The sequence below is a fragment of the Ascaphus truei genome, chromosome 2, assembly GCF_040206685.1.
Source record: "Ascaphus truei isolate aAscTru1 chromosome 2, aAscTru1.hap1, whole genome shotgun sequence".
NCBI classification, from domain to species: domain Eukaryota; kingdom Metazoa; phylum Chordata; class Amphibia; order Anura; family Ascaphidae; genus Ascaphus; species Ascaphus truei.
In genome coordinates, this window is record NC_134484.1 from 138,725,451 (window position 1) to 138,747,055 (window position 21,605).

Below are 21,605 nucleotides of genomic sequence, written 5' to 3' on the forward strand. Positions count from 1 at the left end.
ACTGGAGTGGGTGTTTTGGTTTGCCTTCTTCTATATTAACATCAATAGATGTATTTGATTAAATATGATATTAAACAAAAGCATAAGTTTGAGGAATGTAAACATATTTGTCAACTTCAAGAATCAAGCAACTACTATATATATTGTGGTTACTTGGTTCTTGAAATTGACAAAAGATGTTTATATTCCTTAAGCTTACGCATGTGTTTAATACTATACTTGGTTCTTTTTAAGGTGGTGTGTGTGTGTGTGTGTGTGTGTGTGTGTGTGTGTGTGTGTGTGTGTGTGTGTGTGTGTGTGTGTGTGTGTGTGTGTGTGTGTGTGTGTGTGTACAATATATATAATGCTACATTTAGTGAAAGCACTCCTGAAGAAAAATAGAATAAGAATAGAAACTTAGCTGTAGCATTAGGTACTCGTTGGACGATTTGTGTTCCCCTCTCAAGCTTGAGACAGGGTCGTTTTTTGCCTTGAAACGTCGCTCAGATTTTACTGTTTGGATAGCATTATGTGTTGAATAAATGTATCTTTATATTTTTAATTTGTGTGTTTGTGTGTTTGTGTGTGTGTGTGTGTGTGTGTGTGTGTGTGTGTGTGTGTGTATGTGTGTTAAATGAATGCTTGAGACCGACCACAAACTCTCCCCAGCATTCTTTTCACCAAAAATAGAACTTTTCACAAGCCTTCTGTGTTCTAAATGAATATGGCCGCAATAATAATGACCTACAGTACTGTATATTAAAAATCAATCTGCTATAGACCTGAGCCTAAGAATATACCTAAATGAATTTATCAGCTCCTGATCATTTGAGCTTAAAACAAGAACCATATGGGAATATGTTTTTCTTAAACGAATATCATGAAACAGTGTTGGCCATAAGAACCCAGATAATTAAGTACCCAACTCTGGTAACCACTCTGCTCCCAGTGCTACAAAGGCAATGTTTCATTCCTTTCCCACTGCACTGCTAAAAGATTCTTCATTGAATAAAGCCCTTAAAGTAACATCATGTTATGTGTTTATGAATCAGATATGGAGTCCATTTCATTATCAGGGACCCAGCTAGCATGTAACATGCTTAAATAAATTCACAAGCTCTGCATTGATTTTTTTAAACAAAATTACTTTAACAAAGAAAAGAGGAAATACATTTAAACATTCTCTCTGCAACCATCAATGTAATAAATGTATTTGTACGCACTAAGGAGCCAATGGGTAATCTATACTTTAATTCTAAATTGTCTGTTTGTTTGTTTGTATGTCAGAAGCATTGAAATGTCACAAACGGCACCACATAGCACAACAAAACTTTCACAGGATATTCTGCAGCGGATTTGTAGATCAACGCAACTATTTTAAGCTTCCAATGTCACTCACCTCCCAAATTATGGACATTCTAAGTTTCCCTAGGGTGTCCTGCAAATCTGTTAGACCAGGAGCAGGGGACGGGGCGTGGCTACTAAGGGATGGGGCGTGTCCTTGCCTGGGTTATGTGTGTGGGAGGTGTGCCAGCGGGGAGGGGAGGGGGGAAGATGTGCCAGCAGGGGGGAGATGTATCAATGGGGATGACGGGATGGGCGGTCCTGTGACGCGCTTTCTGTGCGGGAGGAGGAAGAGCGCCGCTGCAGCAGCTCAGTGGTGAGAAGCCAGGGCCAGTCTGACAGGGATTCAAGACAGGGTTATGACTTCGGAGGAGCAGGATTTTTACATCGCTTGATGTCAGCTGCACCGGGCCCGGGTGTGATAGGCAGGAGGCAGGTGGGAGACCTGTGACCGGCGCGCAGCAGAGTGAGGAGGGGGAGGGAATCACAGTGTGGTGCAGGTACAGGGGGAGGGAATCACTGTGTGGTGCAGGTACATGAGGAGGGACATCAGTGTGGTGCAGGTACATGAGGAGGGACATCAGTGTGGTGCAGGTACAGGGGGGACATGCCATAGCAGCGTGGGGATATGTGCTGCCAGTGGGGGGAGGGGGGTTCAGGGACATGTTCTGGCAGCGGGGAGAGACACACACACACAGACAAACAGACACACAGACACACACAGACACACACAGGCAGAGACCAATCTCACCCTGCACTACATACAGCAGCAGGGGGGGGGGGGGGACAGGGCCCGGGGAGATGTGCCGGCAGCGGGGGGGTTGGGGGACGGGGACATATATTCAATATTACATTCCCCGGGCGAAGTCGGACACAAAAGCTAGTATTTTATAACCAAGATCTGTCTGTATCAGAGTTGAGTTCAGGTAAGAAAAATACCATACAGATGCAGCCAGATGGTTGTCGCATAGTCGGCCAGGAAACCGCAGATGGCAACTTCCTGACAACTTTCTGCTCTCGGAATGCCCCCGACCAGACTAATTGCCCATCAGGATTAAAACAGCATCAGTGCACATGTACCTCTCGATACATAGAGCACCATGACGTAACTCCTGTAGCTTGATGAATAACCTAATATGAATATCTCCCTGGAAGTTTCCCAAAAAAGGACAATTGATAGTTGTCAAACTGCAATTCTATTTAATTAAACTGTGACAAGAACATTCTCCATTTCCTGTTGCAGAATCTACATAAAAGAAAAAAACTAAAAACCTAAGAATATTCTGAATAGCATACCTGGAGGTACTGAAATTGTCGCTCTTGTTGGCATGAGTCAGACTTCACCAGTGCCTGGTCCATGTTTATCGTAGGTTTCTGGTAAACTTCACGTGCTCTGCTCACAGTTAGTGCAGATGCCCAAGAACCCTTCTTTAACATCTGGCTATCCAAACTCACAGGTAAATTTGTACAAGTGTTGCATTTGACATCATTATTGCTTCTTGATGACTTTAATGCATGTTCATTAATTGTATTGTACGCTTCCAAAAAGTATTGAGAAGTGGAACGATCAGGGCATCTCCCCATAGTCATGACTGCAGTGGGACCATGATAGATGCAAACATCGTTATCTAAGTTATCCTGTGAACCCCACCACCCTGAAATGTTAGCTCTAGGTTTAACTTCAGCCCTTCTATCTTTGCTCTTACTACGCTTGCCATACCTCACAGTCTGCATTTCATCTGAACTGGCTTTGTTTCCATTGGCATTTCCTTTCATTGGACCCTCAAGAGAATGGGATTTTGTGAAGAGTTTCTGAACAGAGTGGACTAAATGGCGTATCCTTCCTGGGCTGTCACTACGGTGCTCCACCGCACTCCTTTTGTATTGCAAGGTGTGGTAGCCATCCCGATTAATAGGGGTTTGTCTTTCAAATTGGTCCAAGAGGTTTGTTGGAAGACGATTGGCTTTTCCAACTGTTCCATGAGGAACTAGAGCACACTCATCTTTAAGTTCATGGTGAGAATTGTAATGTCTCCGTGGGAAGGTACTGCTCGCAATTTGATCTCCATAGGGCATCATGCATTCGACTGGAAAGGAGTTCCTTTGAGCATAGTAGGGATGATCTGCAGGGTGGGGGTCCACTGGATTCAGCAAATATGGCTTTCTATCTGTGTGGTGAGGCAGGGCTTCACATACTGAATCACATACAACCCCATGATGATGGCTACGACTGCTTGATAATCCTTTCATTATTGAGCCGGTGGATATTTCAAAGTCATTTAATATTTATGCTGAAATGATGTGCAGGTCTTCAGCAAAGATCTAAAAATAAGAAGAAACATGTGAGGTATTCTGATAGTCATCAGAAGTAACTGTGCTATAATAAAAGAAAATGGTATGCTAAATAATTGAATGCCATAAATAAGTAGTGAAAAAACACATTTAAGTTTATGTTTCGGTATCAATCAATTTCCAGCCTTCCTTTTCCTGAAACTCATGCCTTTGGACTCACATTAATACAAAAATACATTACAGTATCAGCAGTCATAGGACTGAAGGTTAAAATGACCAGCCATTACTCATTTATTCAGATGTTTTGGTTTCGTTACTAAAGCTGCTCCCTTCAATGTTCTGTAACTTAAAATCTAAAATAATATAAGGTTATGTCAAATAAAATATAGCAGAGGTTGACTTACAGATAAGGAAACCACACAGACGTGATTTATAATAACCTCATAATTGAGACATGTAAACCTCCTTTTTTTATCATTACATTCAAAATTGAATCTGCTATAACACTGGATTCCATTTCTCTCCTTCGGGGAAGCATAGATTTCCCAGATTTAAAAAAAAAATGACCAAGAAGTTAACAGATATGAAAATGTACTTAGATTACATATCAATAAAGTATTCCTTGATTATTCCTAAAACATGGCCCCTGGTTTCGAAGACGGGGTTGAAAACCACGGTCTTATACAAATAGTATCTACAACAATGAAAAATGGAATTGAGACATTTTTTCAAGGTTTCATTCCAGTGAGAAATTAGCATTCTTTGAACCAAAATATAAAAAACCGGCATTAAATCTAGAATAATTGTAGGATATTTCTACTATGTACTTTGATTGTATGATATATTGTTAAAGGAAGGATACATACGTGAATAAAGTACCTTATTAAAAAATAATCACTATACGTCAGCTGTTGTGTACACTAGAATGGTTTCTAGGCCATTTAGCACTTGTTTATTAAGCAGAGGACTGTATTACATACATTTATAGCATCAAGTGATGTAAAACACTTATACGATTTGTTTCTTTAAAGCAATAGAAAAACCACTCTGGTTAAAGCTGCAATACTACGTCCCCCTTTTTTTTCTTATTTGTATATGTAACACATGTGATGATGTATAGTACAACATTCTTACTTTAACTGTAATCCGTTTAGTGCTCCTGTTATAAATCTGTAAAAATCCTGACAGTGTGCCTAACATAATGGCTGCCTTTCAGTTTCAATCAATCCTTCAGTCAGAATAACTCAGCAGCTACAATGTATCCTGATATTACCAAGGTAACATTATGAATTGTTACAGTTTGCAGCTCAAACTGCTGGGAACATTGGCAACAAATTATCACAATCAGGAAAGTGTTGCAAAGATATTGCACTGCTTGGGTTGTATGCTAAAACCTGCTATATAAATCAAAGAATGCTTTAAAACTGAATAAAAATTGAGTTTAATAAAAAAAAATTAAGAAAAATCACTTATCTAATACTACATTTATTAAAAAGAAAAAACAAGATTTCACATGTTTTTCTGCTTTAATACATCTGCACACAAAACATACATTTAAAAAATAAAATAACAATAAATATTAATTCAGCAATAACCCCCCACCCCTAACCAGGAAACAATATATAAATCGTTTTTATTATTATTTAATTATATATTCTACTATTACTCTGTATGCTTACTTGTGGCAGGTTAACTAGCAAACATTGCTACAAAAACAATGGTACAGTAGGCTCAAAAACAGAACTACACTATCTTTCCTTAATTCAGTTTCCTTATATGCATTTTGACACACGATCATAGTCCAGACTTGGTTCATTATGGAGGTTATGGAGGTTAATTGAACTGTGAGTTTGTTGGTCTGGGCACTATCATATACAAATTCCTATTGAATGATGTGGGAGTTTACGTGCAATAGTGCCCCAATTGGCACTATCAAAGTTTCATGAATAATCTAATTCTCCATTTTAAAGTCAAATGCTGGAAAAGGTAGACCAAAATCATTGAAATAGGAATCAAAAATCAGCAGCTAAGTCACGGAAAACGCCAATATCTTCCATGGAGTTCACACGTTGTTCCTAAAATATCAATTTTTCTCTTCAATTTTAAGAATTTTGCTTACTCCGTGAGTTGGCCAATTTCTTATTTTTTTGTAATACTTATAAAACATGGCAAATAAAAATACCACTTATGAGCACTTTCACGTCAGACGTCTGCAAACCTGCCTTTCCCAATAATCTCTTAGCATACAATGCTTCCACTGCAGGGGATTCTGGGAAATGACATGGAAATGAGCACACAGTGTCACTTTGTACTTGTCCATTTTATCATGGACCCCTATAAGTTTATGCCTGCCGTATTACACCGCTTTTTCGGCACAGACTGAGTTAAAGCAGCAATCCAGGTTGCATTGATTGTTTTATTTTTATTTTTTTGCTATAGGATTGAAGCAGTGGGTCTCCGGAGCTGAACCCCATTCATTTTAGCTATGGGGACCCCTTGCTTCCAGAGATACTTACCTCTGTAGGGGTGTTGATATCTCTGTGAAGTTTAAATGTCCTGGTCATGCAGGCCAGTATGAAGTCGCAACAGATGACATCACAGCTTCCTATTGGCCTTTGTGACGCGGGATATTTAAACACTGCCATTATGTTAGGCACACAGCTCCATGACTGCTGAGGTAAGTATCTCTGGAAACAGGGGTGCCCGGAGCCAAAATAAATGGGGTTTAGCTCTGGAGACTCCCTGCTTCAATCCTATATCAACAAAATAAGCAGTGCAACCTCGATTGCTGCTTTACACAAGTACATAACGAGTAAACCTACTTAAAGAGAACTATTTTAACCTTTTCGGTCTCATAGTGTAAGTATGATGCTGGTTACTGGCTTTTTCAATGGGAAGCTGGTAGTGGCTACAACCAGACACAAAGTAAGTTATGGTGAGGAAGATAGTGGTAAAAACCCTCCATCAAACAGTGTGCAACACATCAACATAATATAGTAATTATCACAACAATAACCATTCCTATGGAATCTCTTCTTGTTCCTGTTCTGTAATCATGTGAACTTTTCTGGTTCAACACTTTATATGGGGAAAAAAAAAGATTTCTGAGGTTGAGGGGTGGGATTTTTGGGTCCTGGAGAGAAGTTAAAATTGAACACTGAAAAGAAAACATATTTAAAGGTAAAGGAAGGAATATAGGGGACAATGACTGGTGGAGGATATACCACCTTGTGAGTCACCGAGATGGCACATCAATTATAAAACTCACTACCATCAAATAAACATCACAATTTTGCAGGGTAAAGTTTAACCAAACAATCAGTCTCATTACTCAGTTAGTAGAAAACACATATGCAGAAATGTGCCCTTTGTATTGTGGGACATCACTGTTTTATTCACACATTTATATCAGAGTCGTTAGCAATAACTATATTTGCTCAATGATTCATGTATTCATATGATAAAGATATTACAGCAGGGCACTATCCTTAAAAAGATACAGTATTTGTTACGGACTGCTGGTTGTTTTTATGACAATGTTTAATTCTCTTTGCTGTGCCCCAGGGCATAACTAAATATGAGATATGATTTTCAATGTATGCAACTTTTCAAATAGTTGTGTTTAAATGTTATTTTATTTATACATCTCCCCCCCCTCTCCAAAATTAAAAATGAAACAATAAAATAATTGACATTGCTAATGACATCCCTTGGTTATATAAAGGTAGATGACTTCCAACTTTTTAATATTAAAATAGCGGTGAGTCAGAAAAGGTGGTTCTGCCAGAATGAGCATGCTAAAAGGCTGGGAAATGTGACGGATGCAGATAAAATTACATCTATTATACTGTAAGTCCCTTTAATAGAAGAGGGGCTACAATAGAATGGAGAACAATATCAATATTTTGCTTGGATCTTTGACTGATTACTCAAATGTTTCCTAAAAGGACGCAATTTAAGAATCCATCCTCTCTTGCTTTCATCCACGTATGACCAAATTATGCACTCATGCTTGCGTCATATAAGTACATACATCATGTGGCATTCACTATTAAAGAATACCTTGTTCTTGAACACTCACAGACTTTATTTTTTGAACCCCTAGATTTTCTTGCACACTGATTTTACACCCCAAAAAAAGACTATGATTGGTTCAGATGTTTCATGGATACAGATGTAGCCTCATTGACTTTCCACGGGGTGTTGCGGAGTACGTCTAATCTCCCGATGTTTTGTCAACTGCTCGCAGCTGATTTGTCGTGTGCGTCGCAAACGGAAAAAATTGTTTTCGCGTTGTTGCAATACCTTGCAATAATGATAGGTGGTGATAGTGACTTCAATTTAAATGCAATGTAACCCATCTCTTATGCCCTTTAATTTCGTATAAAATGATATCGCATATACTTAAATCTAACCCACCACTTATTCCCCTAAAAAAATATATATATTATTTTTTTTTTAATTAGATTACAGTAAATTACAGTTTAGCGTTTATGCACAAAGACGTTGTGAAAAAGCAATAATATAATTTTCTTTGATTTTACAATCCTCTTCAAGCGGCATCTTCATCGGGCTGTCTCTTATGTACTTTCACCTGTAAAATGAGAAAGTTATACATGAATAAATTGAGAAGAAATAGATGCAGGATTTACATTGTGTGCTACGTATACTTCCAATACACTTGAACGCGCATGCATGTTTCTATGGAACCTGGTTGAAATGCATATGCATGTCATTGAGTTTCTGTGCGTGTGAACTGTACAGTATGTAAGAACTGTATGGAATGCATGCACAGTATGATATTGACAATAAAAATAGATGCATAAATTACATAACATTACCTGAAAGTATCACTGGATGTGTTTTCTGCATGAACACGGTGTTGATGCTCATCAGCTGCCAAACCTGCAAAACAAGAATTTAACTATGCCTAAAATATGACTTTTTGAAATAAAACAATCTTTAACTGACATCTTCTTCTTGCTGTCTCTTTAATATGTTCATATGTTAATTAATTGTGAGAATTTTATATAGAAGAAAATACTGTAGATACATGAATTATGGTACATTACTTGACAGTGTCGCTGGATGTGTTTCCTACACAAACACAGTGTTGATGCTCATCAGCCTGTCCATCCTACAAAACAAGAACAATAACTACAATAAAGTACTTAATTAAAAAAAATAGTCATATAATTTTATTTTATTAATTCATATAATTAATTAAAAAAATTTTTTAAAACTGTATTCAATACATACATTTGTCTTCTTCACTTGGAAGACTCGAACCCACAATCCTCTGTTGCCGTAAAAGTGCATTGACAGTCTTGAATTGTGGAGCAGTGAGTTTAAACTGCTTCTTAAGTTCGTGTATAATGGCTTACTTCAAATTGATGGGTATCTCCTTCTTACCCCCTGAGCCGTCATAGTTTACTTATTTGGACCACTCGAAAAATTGCTCAAAACTCACATCATGTTTGAAGATTAGCAGAGCATATCGACTCGGCTGTCCTCCGCAGTTGATTAGATATCCTGTCAGCGTTTCCGTTGGTATAATGTAAAGGTGGGTGTTCCCTATTGCATTACAATTCCCATGGATCATCTCTGGTCTTTACCTCTGTAGTGGCACAGGTGTGCTTTAGAAAGCAGGCACAGCTAACTGCTCTGAGATGACACTTTCCTGCAGGTCTCTCCCTTCATCAGGGGTGCTTGTAGCCAAAATATGCTCCTCTTCTGGGATGATGGATAACATCTGTGTATGTCATGGAGACACAGGGGTTGGGGAGGGTTCCTCCATTTGTCTTCCTCTCTCCTGCTGCTGTGGGCCTTGAAAAGAATATATAGACCAGCAATGTTCGTCTCCAACCTCTCCATTCTCTCCCAAATCAGGTCCAACTTTCCCGTATTTCTGCCATGGGACAGGTGTTACAAATCCACCCCGACATTACCAACATGCATCTGAATGAGCTGGATCCAAGGTATTGTGAGCAGAGAGTAGGTTGGACTGAGCTGGATTCAGGGTGAGGCGAACAAGGACCAGGTTGGGCTTAGCTGGGTCCAGGATGAGGTGAACAGGGCCTGGAGATGGGGGAAATGGGGATTGGGGTACCTGGTGCAGAAGCAGGTTTCCTGAGTAGAAATACTTAGCTGATTCTTCACCTTAGGAGTTTTGGTTGGTGTTCGGTTAACTTTCCCCACTTTAGCCTTTTTGTTTTTGGGGGTCTCTGGTACAACTCGCATCTTTCCCTTTCTGAAAATTTTGGCTGGAGTAGCAGAAAGCAGGTTCTTGTGTTCATAGAAGCTGGATCAATCCATTGGTCAAGCTAAAGATATCTGAAAGCACAAGAGAAGTAGAACAGGTGAAAAAAGGCAGTACACTGCCTGTAATAAATGGTGGAGACTACTGGTAGCAAAAACAACCTTTTAATAAATAAAAGGATCAAACATCACCCCTGGGTAATGCAGAAAATGCTCACCTACGCGTTTCGGGCCGTGCGCCCTTTACACCTTGATAAAAAGCGCACGGCCTGAAATGTGTAGGTGAGCATTTTCTGGATTACCCAGGGGTGATGTTTGATCCTTTTATTTATTAAAATGTTGTTTTTGCTACCATTAGCCTCCTCCATTTATTACAGGCAGTGCACTGCCTTTTTTCAGCTGCTCTACTTCCCCTGCTTGGTGGATTGCATGCTGTTCAGGATACCCGATGGGACTGGTCCCCTGGATCTAAAATTGAGTTTTTTCTTACATACTATGCCTAGTTATCATGGTTGGGACAATCTTTGTACTGTTCATTGTGCTGGTTAGCACTTGGTACTAGTCCCTTGCCCTATTAGGGTATGCTATCAATGCTCACCATCCTTTTGGAGTGTTCCCTACAGAAGAATTATTACAATATTATTGGGACTCTTATGCTTTGATGCACCGGTTACCCACTTTCTGAAAGCACAAGAGAACAAGAGTCAGTTCTGATCAAGATCAGTGAGTGTTGACATCTAATTTCTGTGAGATTTTATGTACAGTACCGCTGACATCATAGGGGCAGCATTTGGTGTTGGGCAGGGCTGCGTCTGTGATTGGTTGTCTACTGTTGCAAGGTATCAAATGTTGGCCTATATCTGTACCTTTAACTGTATAAAACAGCATACTGTATAACAAAGATGCAATTCACAATTAATACACATTCATTAGTGGTTCAGTCCTTCTGAAAAGCAGCAATGACCAAATAAATTACCAAAGAAAATAGCATTGTTATAATCTACAAGAATGGATACAGAACAAAGGTCATCCAACGGTGACTACAGGATGCAGGTATCCAGGGGACACTAGCCTGTGTTTGGTATCATGCCAAGGGAAGACTAAGATTCATAGAAAGGTCTGTAAGGTCAGAAGCAAGTAAGGACTGTACACACTTTTGCTTCTGTTTTTCTTCACACAGACAAACACTATGCCTATTCATCTGCACTCTTTAAATCTTTATTGTGTGACTTATTTTCACAGTGAAATGATTAAGCTGGTGGATGAAATCAGCCATGAAAATGGTGAGCTGTCTCCAGAGGTTTGGGAGATTCTGCAGAAGAAGCATGATCTTAGTATGTGAGACCAGCAACAGACAAATGAGATGCGATTTGGGCTTGTCCGTTGGGCGTGTGAGGTAAAGTGCTATACTGTACAATTATACATCTTCTCATTAGATTATTGTTATCACGAAATGCATAGAATTGACAGTGTTTCCTGGAGTTTGGCTGATAGCCCATATTCTTGAGGTGAAGTCCTGGTCCCTCCGGTTATCAGAAAATTGCTGTGGAGATTGATCACACAGTGGTTGACGTCACAGCAGTGCCTGCACCAGCAGTACCAATGGAGTACACGGCAGCAGACAGACCCAAAGATCCAGACTACACAGGACCTGGTAGGACCCTCTGATTGGGTGCCACACTTCCCCTTAAAAGTGTGAAGGCTTTTATTTATGGACACCATGCAAGTCCAAAACTGTGTTTTTTATATATTTGGTTATTAAAACTTTACTTTTCTATATGGTCGTTTGTGCCCTTTTTCTTTTTTCAATCCTTAAATACTGTATACTGTAGTACTTATAAGTTTAATGTCTCTGTTTACCTAGATTGTAGCATGTTTATTATGTATGATTTATGTACTATGACTTATTCTGGGATGCACTATTTCCTTATAACCACGTTTCTGGATATACTGTATTTGTCTAACGTAGCAAAATCCGAAATCAATAATTTCAGGGGTGGTATTGCTTACTAGAATTGAAGTGAGGGAGGGGGGACAGCATTGTTTATGCATCTGTCCAGTCTATAGTATGGCCAAATCCCACATCACTAATGTGAACAGAATACATTTAAAGATTACAGAAGAAATTAGTCACTGCATTTACAATGTTCTGTGGTTACAATGTTTTTATTTCAGTGAAACTCCCATACAGTAGAATAAAAGTATAATAACGTGTACAGTATGTCTCAAAAAGCCCACTCAGATTAAAATATATATAAAAAGTAGAAAACGAGTCAGTAAATGAGACAGTGAGATTCCCCTAGTATAAAAGCATAGTAATGTATATGTCTCCATGTGCCTACTCCGATTAAAATAAAATATCCTTACAGTATTACAAAAGTTGAAAATATTAATGAAATATGAATGTGAATATAACGTGCATGTAACAAAAGTTTGTAGGAAAATGTTAAATCGTTTTTAGACCTCAATCGACATCTTCTAGTTGTTGGTTTCATTCTGTAAAATAATTGTGAGATTGGTTATTTTCTGTACATATTAATACATAAGAAATAAGAAATGCTTAAAGTACACTGTTTACAGTATATGCATATGCGGGTCTTAATGTAAGCGCATGCGTGGTCTATGGAATGCATATGCGGGTCATTTGGAAATGACAGTTCTACTATACTGTATGTAAACGTATATTTACCTTCATTGTACATTGGTTGAAAATTGGATGGCAGTAACTCATCGTTGATGCAAGGGGTGTGCTGTATGTCGTTGTTCGAGTCGATCATGTAATTGGAATGTAGGTTAATCTAGTTTTCTGATTTGGTTGGTCCATTATGATAATGGTATTGGGGAAGATATTCTGGTTGGAGCAGGTACTCGGTGGGGCAAATTAGAGTGATCAGTTTGGGAAGGTCTATTCAATCTCTTTTTCCTTCAAAAAGTTGCCATCATCAAACATACCAATCCATGATGCGTGCAGTGCCCAGCACACGCCCCTCTTTCCAGGATGCAGAGTTCTAAAAAAAACAATCATTAATGCTTAAGTTATGTCACTCAGAATTCTTCCAGCCTTTTGGTTTGGTGTTTATTCATAGAATGGGTATGTCTTAATGATATACTGATAGATCTCAGATAGTGTTGCACTCTTATCTGTCCCGACTTGAATGGCACAATATATCATATAGGCATAACTGTAAACCGGTTTTGTGTGTCATGGAGAAAGCGCCATGTCCCATGCCAGGCACAGTGTTATGAGACAGATTTGGTTAATGCATAATGTTTTTTTTAATAAAGTGTGAAACTGCAACAGTAGAGATACACATGGTCATTAGACAAAGAGACGTGTACATCTTGTCTTGTATTCAGAGTCCTATGGGTTACTACTGCACTGTAGTATTCAGAGAATCATAGGCAAAGAAATTCAGTATGCCATCTGACGTCCATGCACCGAACTGAAACAACATAAATAATGGCACAAATAATTCCGGCTGACCACAGACGAGGTGCGTGCGGTTCAGTGCGGCTCAGTCACAAACAAGGTGCAGACAACAAAGTGTTTATGCTGCACCTCACGGTGCCCCTGCCGAAAGTAAAGTAAATGATGCTACATCTGTACATAGACCTAGTCAGCCACTATACTGATGAACATGCTTGGGGAGATTACCTGTTACCTATCCCATAGGCTAGAAAGGAGGAGCTACAAATCATAATAAAGGAACCACGTAATCCATTGAAGCAGCAAAAGAAGCCATCATGAAAAGCCAAGTAATTCAAGCTTTTGGAAACAAATATTCATGAAATATTGAAGTGATTGGTGATCTCACAAAATGTCAGATTATGGACGGAAAAAGTTTGCATGACATTCGGAGACATTTATATTGTCCGTGTCCAGTCCAGTCACATACCTTAAGTGGGGAAGGAATGTGAGATGTTATGTTTGACTGATTATGGGCCGTAACATATGAATTTGTGACCGATGCGAATATCAACACTCGCTGAGCAACAAGAAACAAATGAATATAATAAAGGGTTGGTTATACAGTACATCCCAATAGATATAACCTGGAGCACTTCTTTCTTTTTGGGTTATTTAACTACGCACACACATGTATGGGTATATAGATATATACACACATTGAGCTAGAAGTCTGCCACTTTCCCATCAAACATCTTCAAGTCATTTATGTATAATGGAGTGGCCCAGATCCAGACCTGAAGACAGTCACCCAAAGATCATATTCTCAGCCAGTGCATACCTAAGCAATAACAGAGTCCGAAGCACACTCTCGTCCAGGTAAGTATGAAAAACAGAACAAAAACAAAAAAGGAAAAATAGTGTAGTACTGACAGGATTCCACAAAAAATCAACGAAGATATATGGTAATACTACTCACATTTTAAGTGAGAAATACAGGCTTTTGGGCTGTTCCGAGTAACCAACTCATATGGTGTAGTAGATCATCCACTGCAGGGGTAGGATACTCCCAGAAAAGCAAGGCAGAGGACAAGAGGATAATGTAGAAAAACTTTATAAGCAAGGTATAATAAGGGTGACACCTATCATGAAGGAATCAATTTGACTGAGCAGAGGCAGCTGTGGAGGATTACCAAAGACATCTGGACCCCCATATAGAGGAATCTGATTTCAAATGTATTAATGCATCAGAGCTAACAATGGTAAAGTTTCAGAACAAGCAGTCCCTTCCTCAGACCAAACGCCTCAAAAGTGATAACACATTAGCACATCTATATATACCCTCAAAGGTCAAAATAATTACCTTCAAAGGTCAAAATAATTACCTTCCCCAGTAACAACCAAAAGTGCAGGGCTGCATCCAATCTCACAGCCTAATTGTGCACGCCCCCGACGTCTGACGTCACCGCGCGTGTCGCGTCATGACGCACGCGACGTCGCAATGTGATGACGTAATTCAGCCCAGTGACGGCCCACAGAAGGAGTGAGAGAGTGGAGAGTCCAGGAGCCAACCCCAAGGTGTCTGGCCACAGTGACTGACGAAGTCACGTGGTGTGACGTCACGATGCACATGACGTCACGATGTAAAAACGTAATCACGTCATGTTGCTAGGGCAACAGGCACCAAAGGGAGGAGCAAAAAACAAATACATAAACAGAGATATTTTACTAACTGGTAAAGTAGCAGGGCTTATTTCTGGAAGCATAAAAGGAAGCTATTCATAATGCCATAATGTACCAATGTAGCATTCTATTGTTGTGTCCAATGTAATCAATTGCTGACAGTCCTTTGAGAAAAAGAAGTCCATATAATTGACAGATAGCTGTAAATAGAATTAAACGTTGTTAGAACATTATGCCATTGTATGTACATATACTGCATATATACTTCAGACAATCTTTGTGGCAGGATAGACAACACTCATGAAATAAATATTCATTTCAGTACATATAGGTACAAAATAGTTTGGGTAACCTTGGAATGTTAAAAAGGTACAAGGCAGTGGTAAGTGAGTAAGGAGACCCTTAGCAGTCCTGGTCTTTATTGGGGATCATAACCCCGTATTGGCCATCCGCAAAAAAGTGGGTCTATTTAGGAGGCTGGCCTGTTATTATAGGAACCAGTGAAGCTCCAATCTTTCATTCATACCCCTAGGGGCAACCGTATCCAGTGTATGGGTCCACTTAGCCTCTTTTTGTAAAAGAATTCTCTCTCTATCCCCTCCTCTATGGAGGGGTTTCACATGGTCAATCACTTGATACCTAAGCTGCGAGATATTATGTCCTTTTTCTCGAAAGTGTCTTGCCACTGATGTGTCTGATAATGGGTTCCTGATGTTACTCTTATGTTGAGTTATACGTTCTTTCAGTGAATTAATTGTTTTCCCCACATATAACATTCCAGAGGGGCATTTCAGTAGGTATACAATGTAAGAACTTCGGCATGTGTAAAAACCATTGGTTTTAAAATTTCTCCCCGTATGAGGGTGACAAAAATGTTCACCCCTAATTATTCTATTACAATGAATACAGCTCCTGCAAGGAAAGGTACAAAATTGGGGGGGTGTCAGAAATGTTTGTTGTGCGCTTTGCAATAAATCAGCTTTGTCCACTCTATCCCTGATGTTACATGGCCTTTTATAGGCAAAAATGGGAGGGTCTTTGCAAAGATGGCAAATTGTGGGGTCACCTTGCAGAAGATGCCAATGTTTTGAAACTGCTCTCTTAATTTGCTGTGAGGCTATACTGTATGTAGTAACGAACGGCACACCTTCCCTTCTTGGTTTAGGGTTCTGTTGTAATAATTCCCCTCTAGTGAGGTGTTCTACCTTAGTCACTGCTTCCTTAATGATTTTACTACTGTAACCTTTATTAAGAAATTTCTTCCCCCTTGTTTCTAACCGCATGGGCAACTTGGTGGTGTCTTTTACAATTCGTTTAACACGAACAAGTTGGCTGTAGGGTAAACCTTTCTTTAGGCCATGTGGATGGAAACTGTCTGCTAGAAGTAAACTATTACTATCAGTGGCTTTCACATAAAAATCAGTTGTAAGTACATGTTCATTACGGGATACCCTGACATCCAGGAAATTAACCTCTGATCTACTGTGACACATGGTAAACTGAATGGTACTATGGCATTGGTTAATATATGCAACAAATTGCAGCAACTTGTCCACATCACCTACCCACACCACAAACACATCATCGATATTTTGACCTTTGGGGGTATATATAGATGTGCTAATGTGTTATCACTTTTGAGGTGTTTGGTCTGAGGAAGGGACTGCTTGTCCTGAAACGTTACCATTGTTAGCTCTGATGCATTAATACATTTGAAATCATTTGATTCCACTATAATTTGTGTGCCTCTTCCTTTCTCCTATCTTGCTATTGTTTATATATGTATTGAGTGCGTACAATAATTGGGTTTTCTTTGATCCTTCTTCAGATTTTACCTAGATCGTGTTATCTGGTACCTCTCCAGATCCCAGTTATGGGGCATCCCAAGTTGCTGGATCTGATCTTCTCTTTTGTTTATATTACTTCCTGGTAAAACATTTTATAATAAATACAAATTATACATGCATACAAGTTGTGAGGCAGTAATTCCAACCCTCATAAAAATGTCTAATTACCTCAGTCTCTATTACTTTGCTCTTATACTGATACACTACTTAGAATGCAAAGCAGACTGAGGCAGCAAATGCACTATGCAGGCATATTGCTTTATAATCCAAAAGGAGGATTCATACCTACTTAGTTGTTTTTAAAGGCATTTTCACAGAAGGCCACCCAACTGCTCAAACATAACCTCTGTCCTTATCATGACCAGAAATAAAACATACAGCTGTTAAAAATGTAAGCTTTGATGGCACTCTTCTATCTTCCAGCCTGCCTGTCATGGACACTATTGTATTTGGTGTTCATGGTATTATATCTAGAGATCATGAGCAAGAATGCTGGATGTTAGGATTCTCAGTATTAAGTGTTGAAATCTTTGGGATTTGTATTACCGACTCCTGGATGAAACCAAGGAAGTATTACTGTTCACGTGGCCTTGGCATCGCTGCTTTCAGGTGCCTGCACAGCAGAATAATATTGACAGAGCACAGAATTAATAAAGAAGTGAAGATGGTGATAGGTGATAAACTGCTTAGGCTGGCTACTGCATATATGTACAAACATTGTACTTAAATATAACAATGACGCACTTAACGATGTACAATTCCTTCCTCTGTGTGATTCATCTCAAGCAAAATATATGAGAACTATGCTATAAGCTTTTATTCCATATTTGATTGTGTCAGTGAGGGGGTGTTTATCTCAGATCTTAATACGTTACAATGTGCAGGTGTGTCAATTGAATGACTCGCTAATTCCTCTGTGCTTAATCTCTAAGTAGTGTCATTTGAAATACAGCAGTCACAAAGAAGATTGCAAAATAAAACAAAACATAAAAAATAAAAAGCTTTCCATTTGAGTGAGTGTGTCTGAGGCAGAGAGGCAAAGACAGATGATTTAATATGACACATTTCAAATGAGAGATATAGTAGGGTTGCCAGACGTCCCTTATTTCATTGACTTGTCCCATATTTTAGTGACTTGACATGAAATGCCTGAACATAAAATTACTGTAATGAGATCAGTCATAAAAACGTAATCGATTTCTACTTAAGTGTAATCGTTACCTTTTCCGATTAGAGGTCGCCTTACTAAATTATTAAAATAATAAAGTTAGGACACTGCCTGGTCATCTCATAATACCATGACACCCACCCCTATAGGTGTTACTTTTTCTCCCACCGCTACTTGTTAGTTAAGTGCATGTCTTTCCCCGACCTGCTAAGAGCAGAGATGACAAAAACCAAAGAATATAGCGGTCAAGCGGGAGATACCATTCAACTCCAAGCATTTGCTAATCATTCATTGCTCATTATGAAGACACACGTAATACTGTACTAGTTTTCTGTGTCCTGTATTCTAAAAACTTAAATATGACAACCCTAAGGGCTCAAGCACACATGGGGCTTCGCGACGGTGCGTGGCTGCATGTGCGCATCTACGCCTCCGTCTGTTGGGCGATGTGTGATCATCCCCAGCAGACGGAATGATCCGCGAGCAGGCGGGGGAGCGAGCGGGCGGGGGAGCAAGCGGGCAGGGGAGCAAGGGGGCGGGCGGCGGAGAAATAAAAAATGTAATAATATAATAATAAATATGTGAGAATAAATAATAAATTAAATAATAAACCCCGTCCCACCCGTCACCCGACCCACAGCAATTTCAGCAGCCAATCAATGAAAACGTCTGGACATTGATTGGCTGCTGAAATTGACGTCACGCTGCTGCAGCCTGGAATCACAGTTTGGAAAGACTCCCACGACTGCAGCAGCGGCGGCGACGCCGTGCTTTGCAGCCAATGGTAGTTTCAACAATGAACACTACCATTGGCCGCCAGGGGTCGGTGACGAAAGTGTACACGCACGAATGAACGCGCACGTCATGCAGCGCGATGTGTGCTTCAGCCCTAAGATACACACTTCAAGTGCAGCACCCCCTAGGGACTACTGTCAGTTAAGGAGTTAATGGTCTTATGGAGTTCACTGTGTGGTCTCACGCAGAGTATTTACCCTCTTCTATCACATGGTATAAGGTGATAGGTAGGACAGAAGTCACTCCCTCTGTATGCATAGTGACCCGTGACATCACCTGGGGGTATATATAGTTAACCCGAGGGTTCTAGAATTTGGGCTCCTAGGAGATAGAGTTGTCTGTTAAGTATGTGAATAGGTTTCAGTGTATAGATATATGTGCAAGAATTGATCTATCCCTGTTTTTTTATAGTTATTGAAGTTCCCTACATAGATAGCGTCTGTAGAAATGGCCCACTAGTCAGGGAACATTACGGACACTATACAGAAGAGGGACAAGTCAGCTACCGGAGAGAGAAACAAGCCTCAGTACCTGCCTAGTGTAAAAAGATGAAGGTACCTATGGAAAAAGCAAATAATACAAACCCTGTGAATATATCAGAACTGTGAATATTGTGAATCTTGTCTCAATGTGAAGAGAATTATCAACGGCTGGTAATAAAGCTCCTGTTCGTACTGTAAACGTTTCTGGCACCCATCTTTATGACATCAGCATATCTACTCTCAGCCTGCGCGGATCCAGCACCCTGACAATGTATGAGAGAATAAGTAAAGCCATTTATATAGTCAACTGATGTAAACTCCTTAAGAGCCCGGTAAGGAGGGTTACATTTGGCACCCAAGATGGGGCTGGGCATGCAAAAGAAACAGTTTTGTGTGTTTTGCTCGTTTTGGAGCAAAGAGTCTGTTTTTGTAAATGTTTTATGTTTTTGAACTACTACAGTATATGGATGGGAAAAAAAGTGTTTCAACATTTTTCACAGCGTTTTGTGTGTTTCACACTGCAAAAACTGATTTTCTGCTTCTATACTGTAGACAATTTTTTTGCAAGAGATAATACTAAAAATTGTGATTCACCCATTCTCCCGCTAAAGAGAAGTCATTTGCACATGCCGCTAAAAAAACACAATCAAGAGAGTGTGAACGGTAAGGCTAGCAGCAATGACAGAGCAGCAATGACAAGGGGTGATGTTTTCTGATGCACAGGGATTTAACCTGTGATAAGGTTACAATTTCAGAGTATCTTTAAGCACTGCCTGAAAACCGGCGAAATAAATTCCAAAAAGTTTGGGACACATTCCCTTGGGATAGGGGCAGCAACAGCAGCAGCAGAACAAGGTTTGCTAGTAGAGCAGATCAAGGATTTGGAAATCTAACTCATACAGAACATATATTAGATCAAGGCAGGAAAGTAAATTACTTGTGTGCAGTTCTAATATGTTTTCTGTCTCCTTAGTCAAAAAAGCCAGCAAAGCATACTAAGGGGTAGATCTTTAGAGCCCTAGTAATTTTGACCTAAAAAGGTGACGTTCACGAAATACGAAACAGACGTTATTTTGCTTCTTATTAACGTAGATCCTCATAGCTAATGAGATGCAAAAATAACGTCCGTTCTTCAAAGTAGTAGCGCTATTAACTGTGATTTTCATGTCTCAGGGACACGTTCTCTAACACACTGCACATGCGCATTGGTCAAACGTTAAAGTGCATTATTAAGGCAGCGCTATTAACAGAGATTTTCATATGCATTACCAAAAGCAACTGCATATCTTGTCGTAATATGGAGAAATTGATCATTTTTACACTTATTAACTTTTTCACTTAATTGTATGGTATTAAAATAAATGAAGGACATTCTTCATATATTTTAATTGTACATCTATATACTGTGAAACGGATTTGGGGTTACATCAGCGATAATCTGGGAAATGGATTTGAGCGTTTTCGCCCATCTTTAACAATGACTAAGGGCTCTATGCAGTAAGCGCCGAAAAAGTCCTCTCTCTAAGTGTTCCTTATCGGCATGATTCTGTCGATTTTCCCTCGCCGTATGCAATAAGTGCCGAATCCCTTCCGAACCAAGCCGAAAACATTTGGTCCCACTCTGCCGATGATTTGCCGATCACACACAGGTGTATCGGCGTGCATGGCGAGGTGGTGTTGGGTTCGCCAATGAAACTTCTTGCTGAATCTGCCGAAGCAAGCATGTTTTTGATTGAGCGGCCCATTTAAAGGCAGCGTGTATTTTTATTCATTCTCTGTGTTGTTGAGAGAGAGAGAGACACACACAGAGCTGGGCGATTTACATATTTCATATTGACTGAGAGAGTAGTTGTGTATTGTGAGAGATTTGTCCTGTGTTGTTTTGTTAACATCTTTGTCTTGTTTTCCCTTTGTAAGTGTTCAGTGCGATTGTCTTTACATTTCTTTTCTGTTATTTGTGAGTGCTATAGGTATGGCCGAAAGGCGTGGGAAGAGTGATGCTGGTGTGAGTGGTACTGGTAGTCGTGTGAGTACGCGTCTGAGTGAACGTAGGATTCAGGGGAGTGCTGTTGCTGTGAGTGCGAGTGGTGTTGCTGTGAGTGTGAGTGCTGCTGGTGGCTCTGTTGCTGGTACTGCTGTGGTGTCTGTTGCTGGTGCTGATGGGGTGTCTGCTGCTAGTGCTGCTGGTGTGTCTGGTGGTGGGGTGGTTGTTGGTGGCCCGCTTTTGGAGTCTCTTCCATTGGAAGAAGGAGAGTCCAGTCAGCAGTAGCCAAGCTCTGGGGCTGCACGTGTTCAGAGGAAACATGTGGAGCGGCCACGTAATCCTCGTTTCAATGAAGAGGAAAACAGAG

General features: G+C 39.8%; 1 protein-coding gene across 5 annotated transcripts in view; it reads right to left on the bottom strand.

The window, feature by feature from the left end:
* DLGAP1 (DLG associated protein 1) overlaps positions 1 to 21,605 on the bottom strand; it is a 781,984-nt gene that overhangs the window by 357,875 nt on the left and 402,504 nt on the right. For all 5 annotated transcript variants that reach the window (XM_075585285.1, XM_075585286.1, XM_075585289.1 and 2 more), the window contains exon 3: positions 2,620 to 3,645. In XM_075585285.1, coding sequence (XP_075441400.1) covers positions 2,620 to 3,573 — 954 coding nt within the window. In that variant the 5' untranslated portion in view covers positions 3,574 to 3,645. The remainder of the gene's footprint in view (positions 1 to 2,619; positions 3,646 to 21,605) is intronic.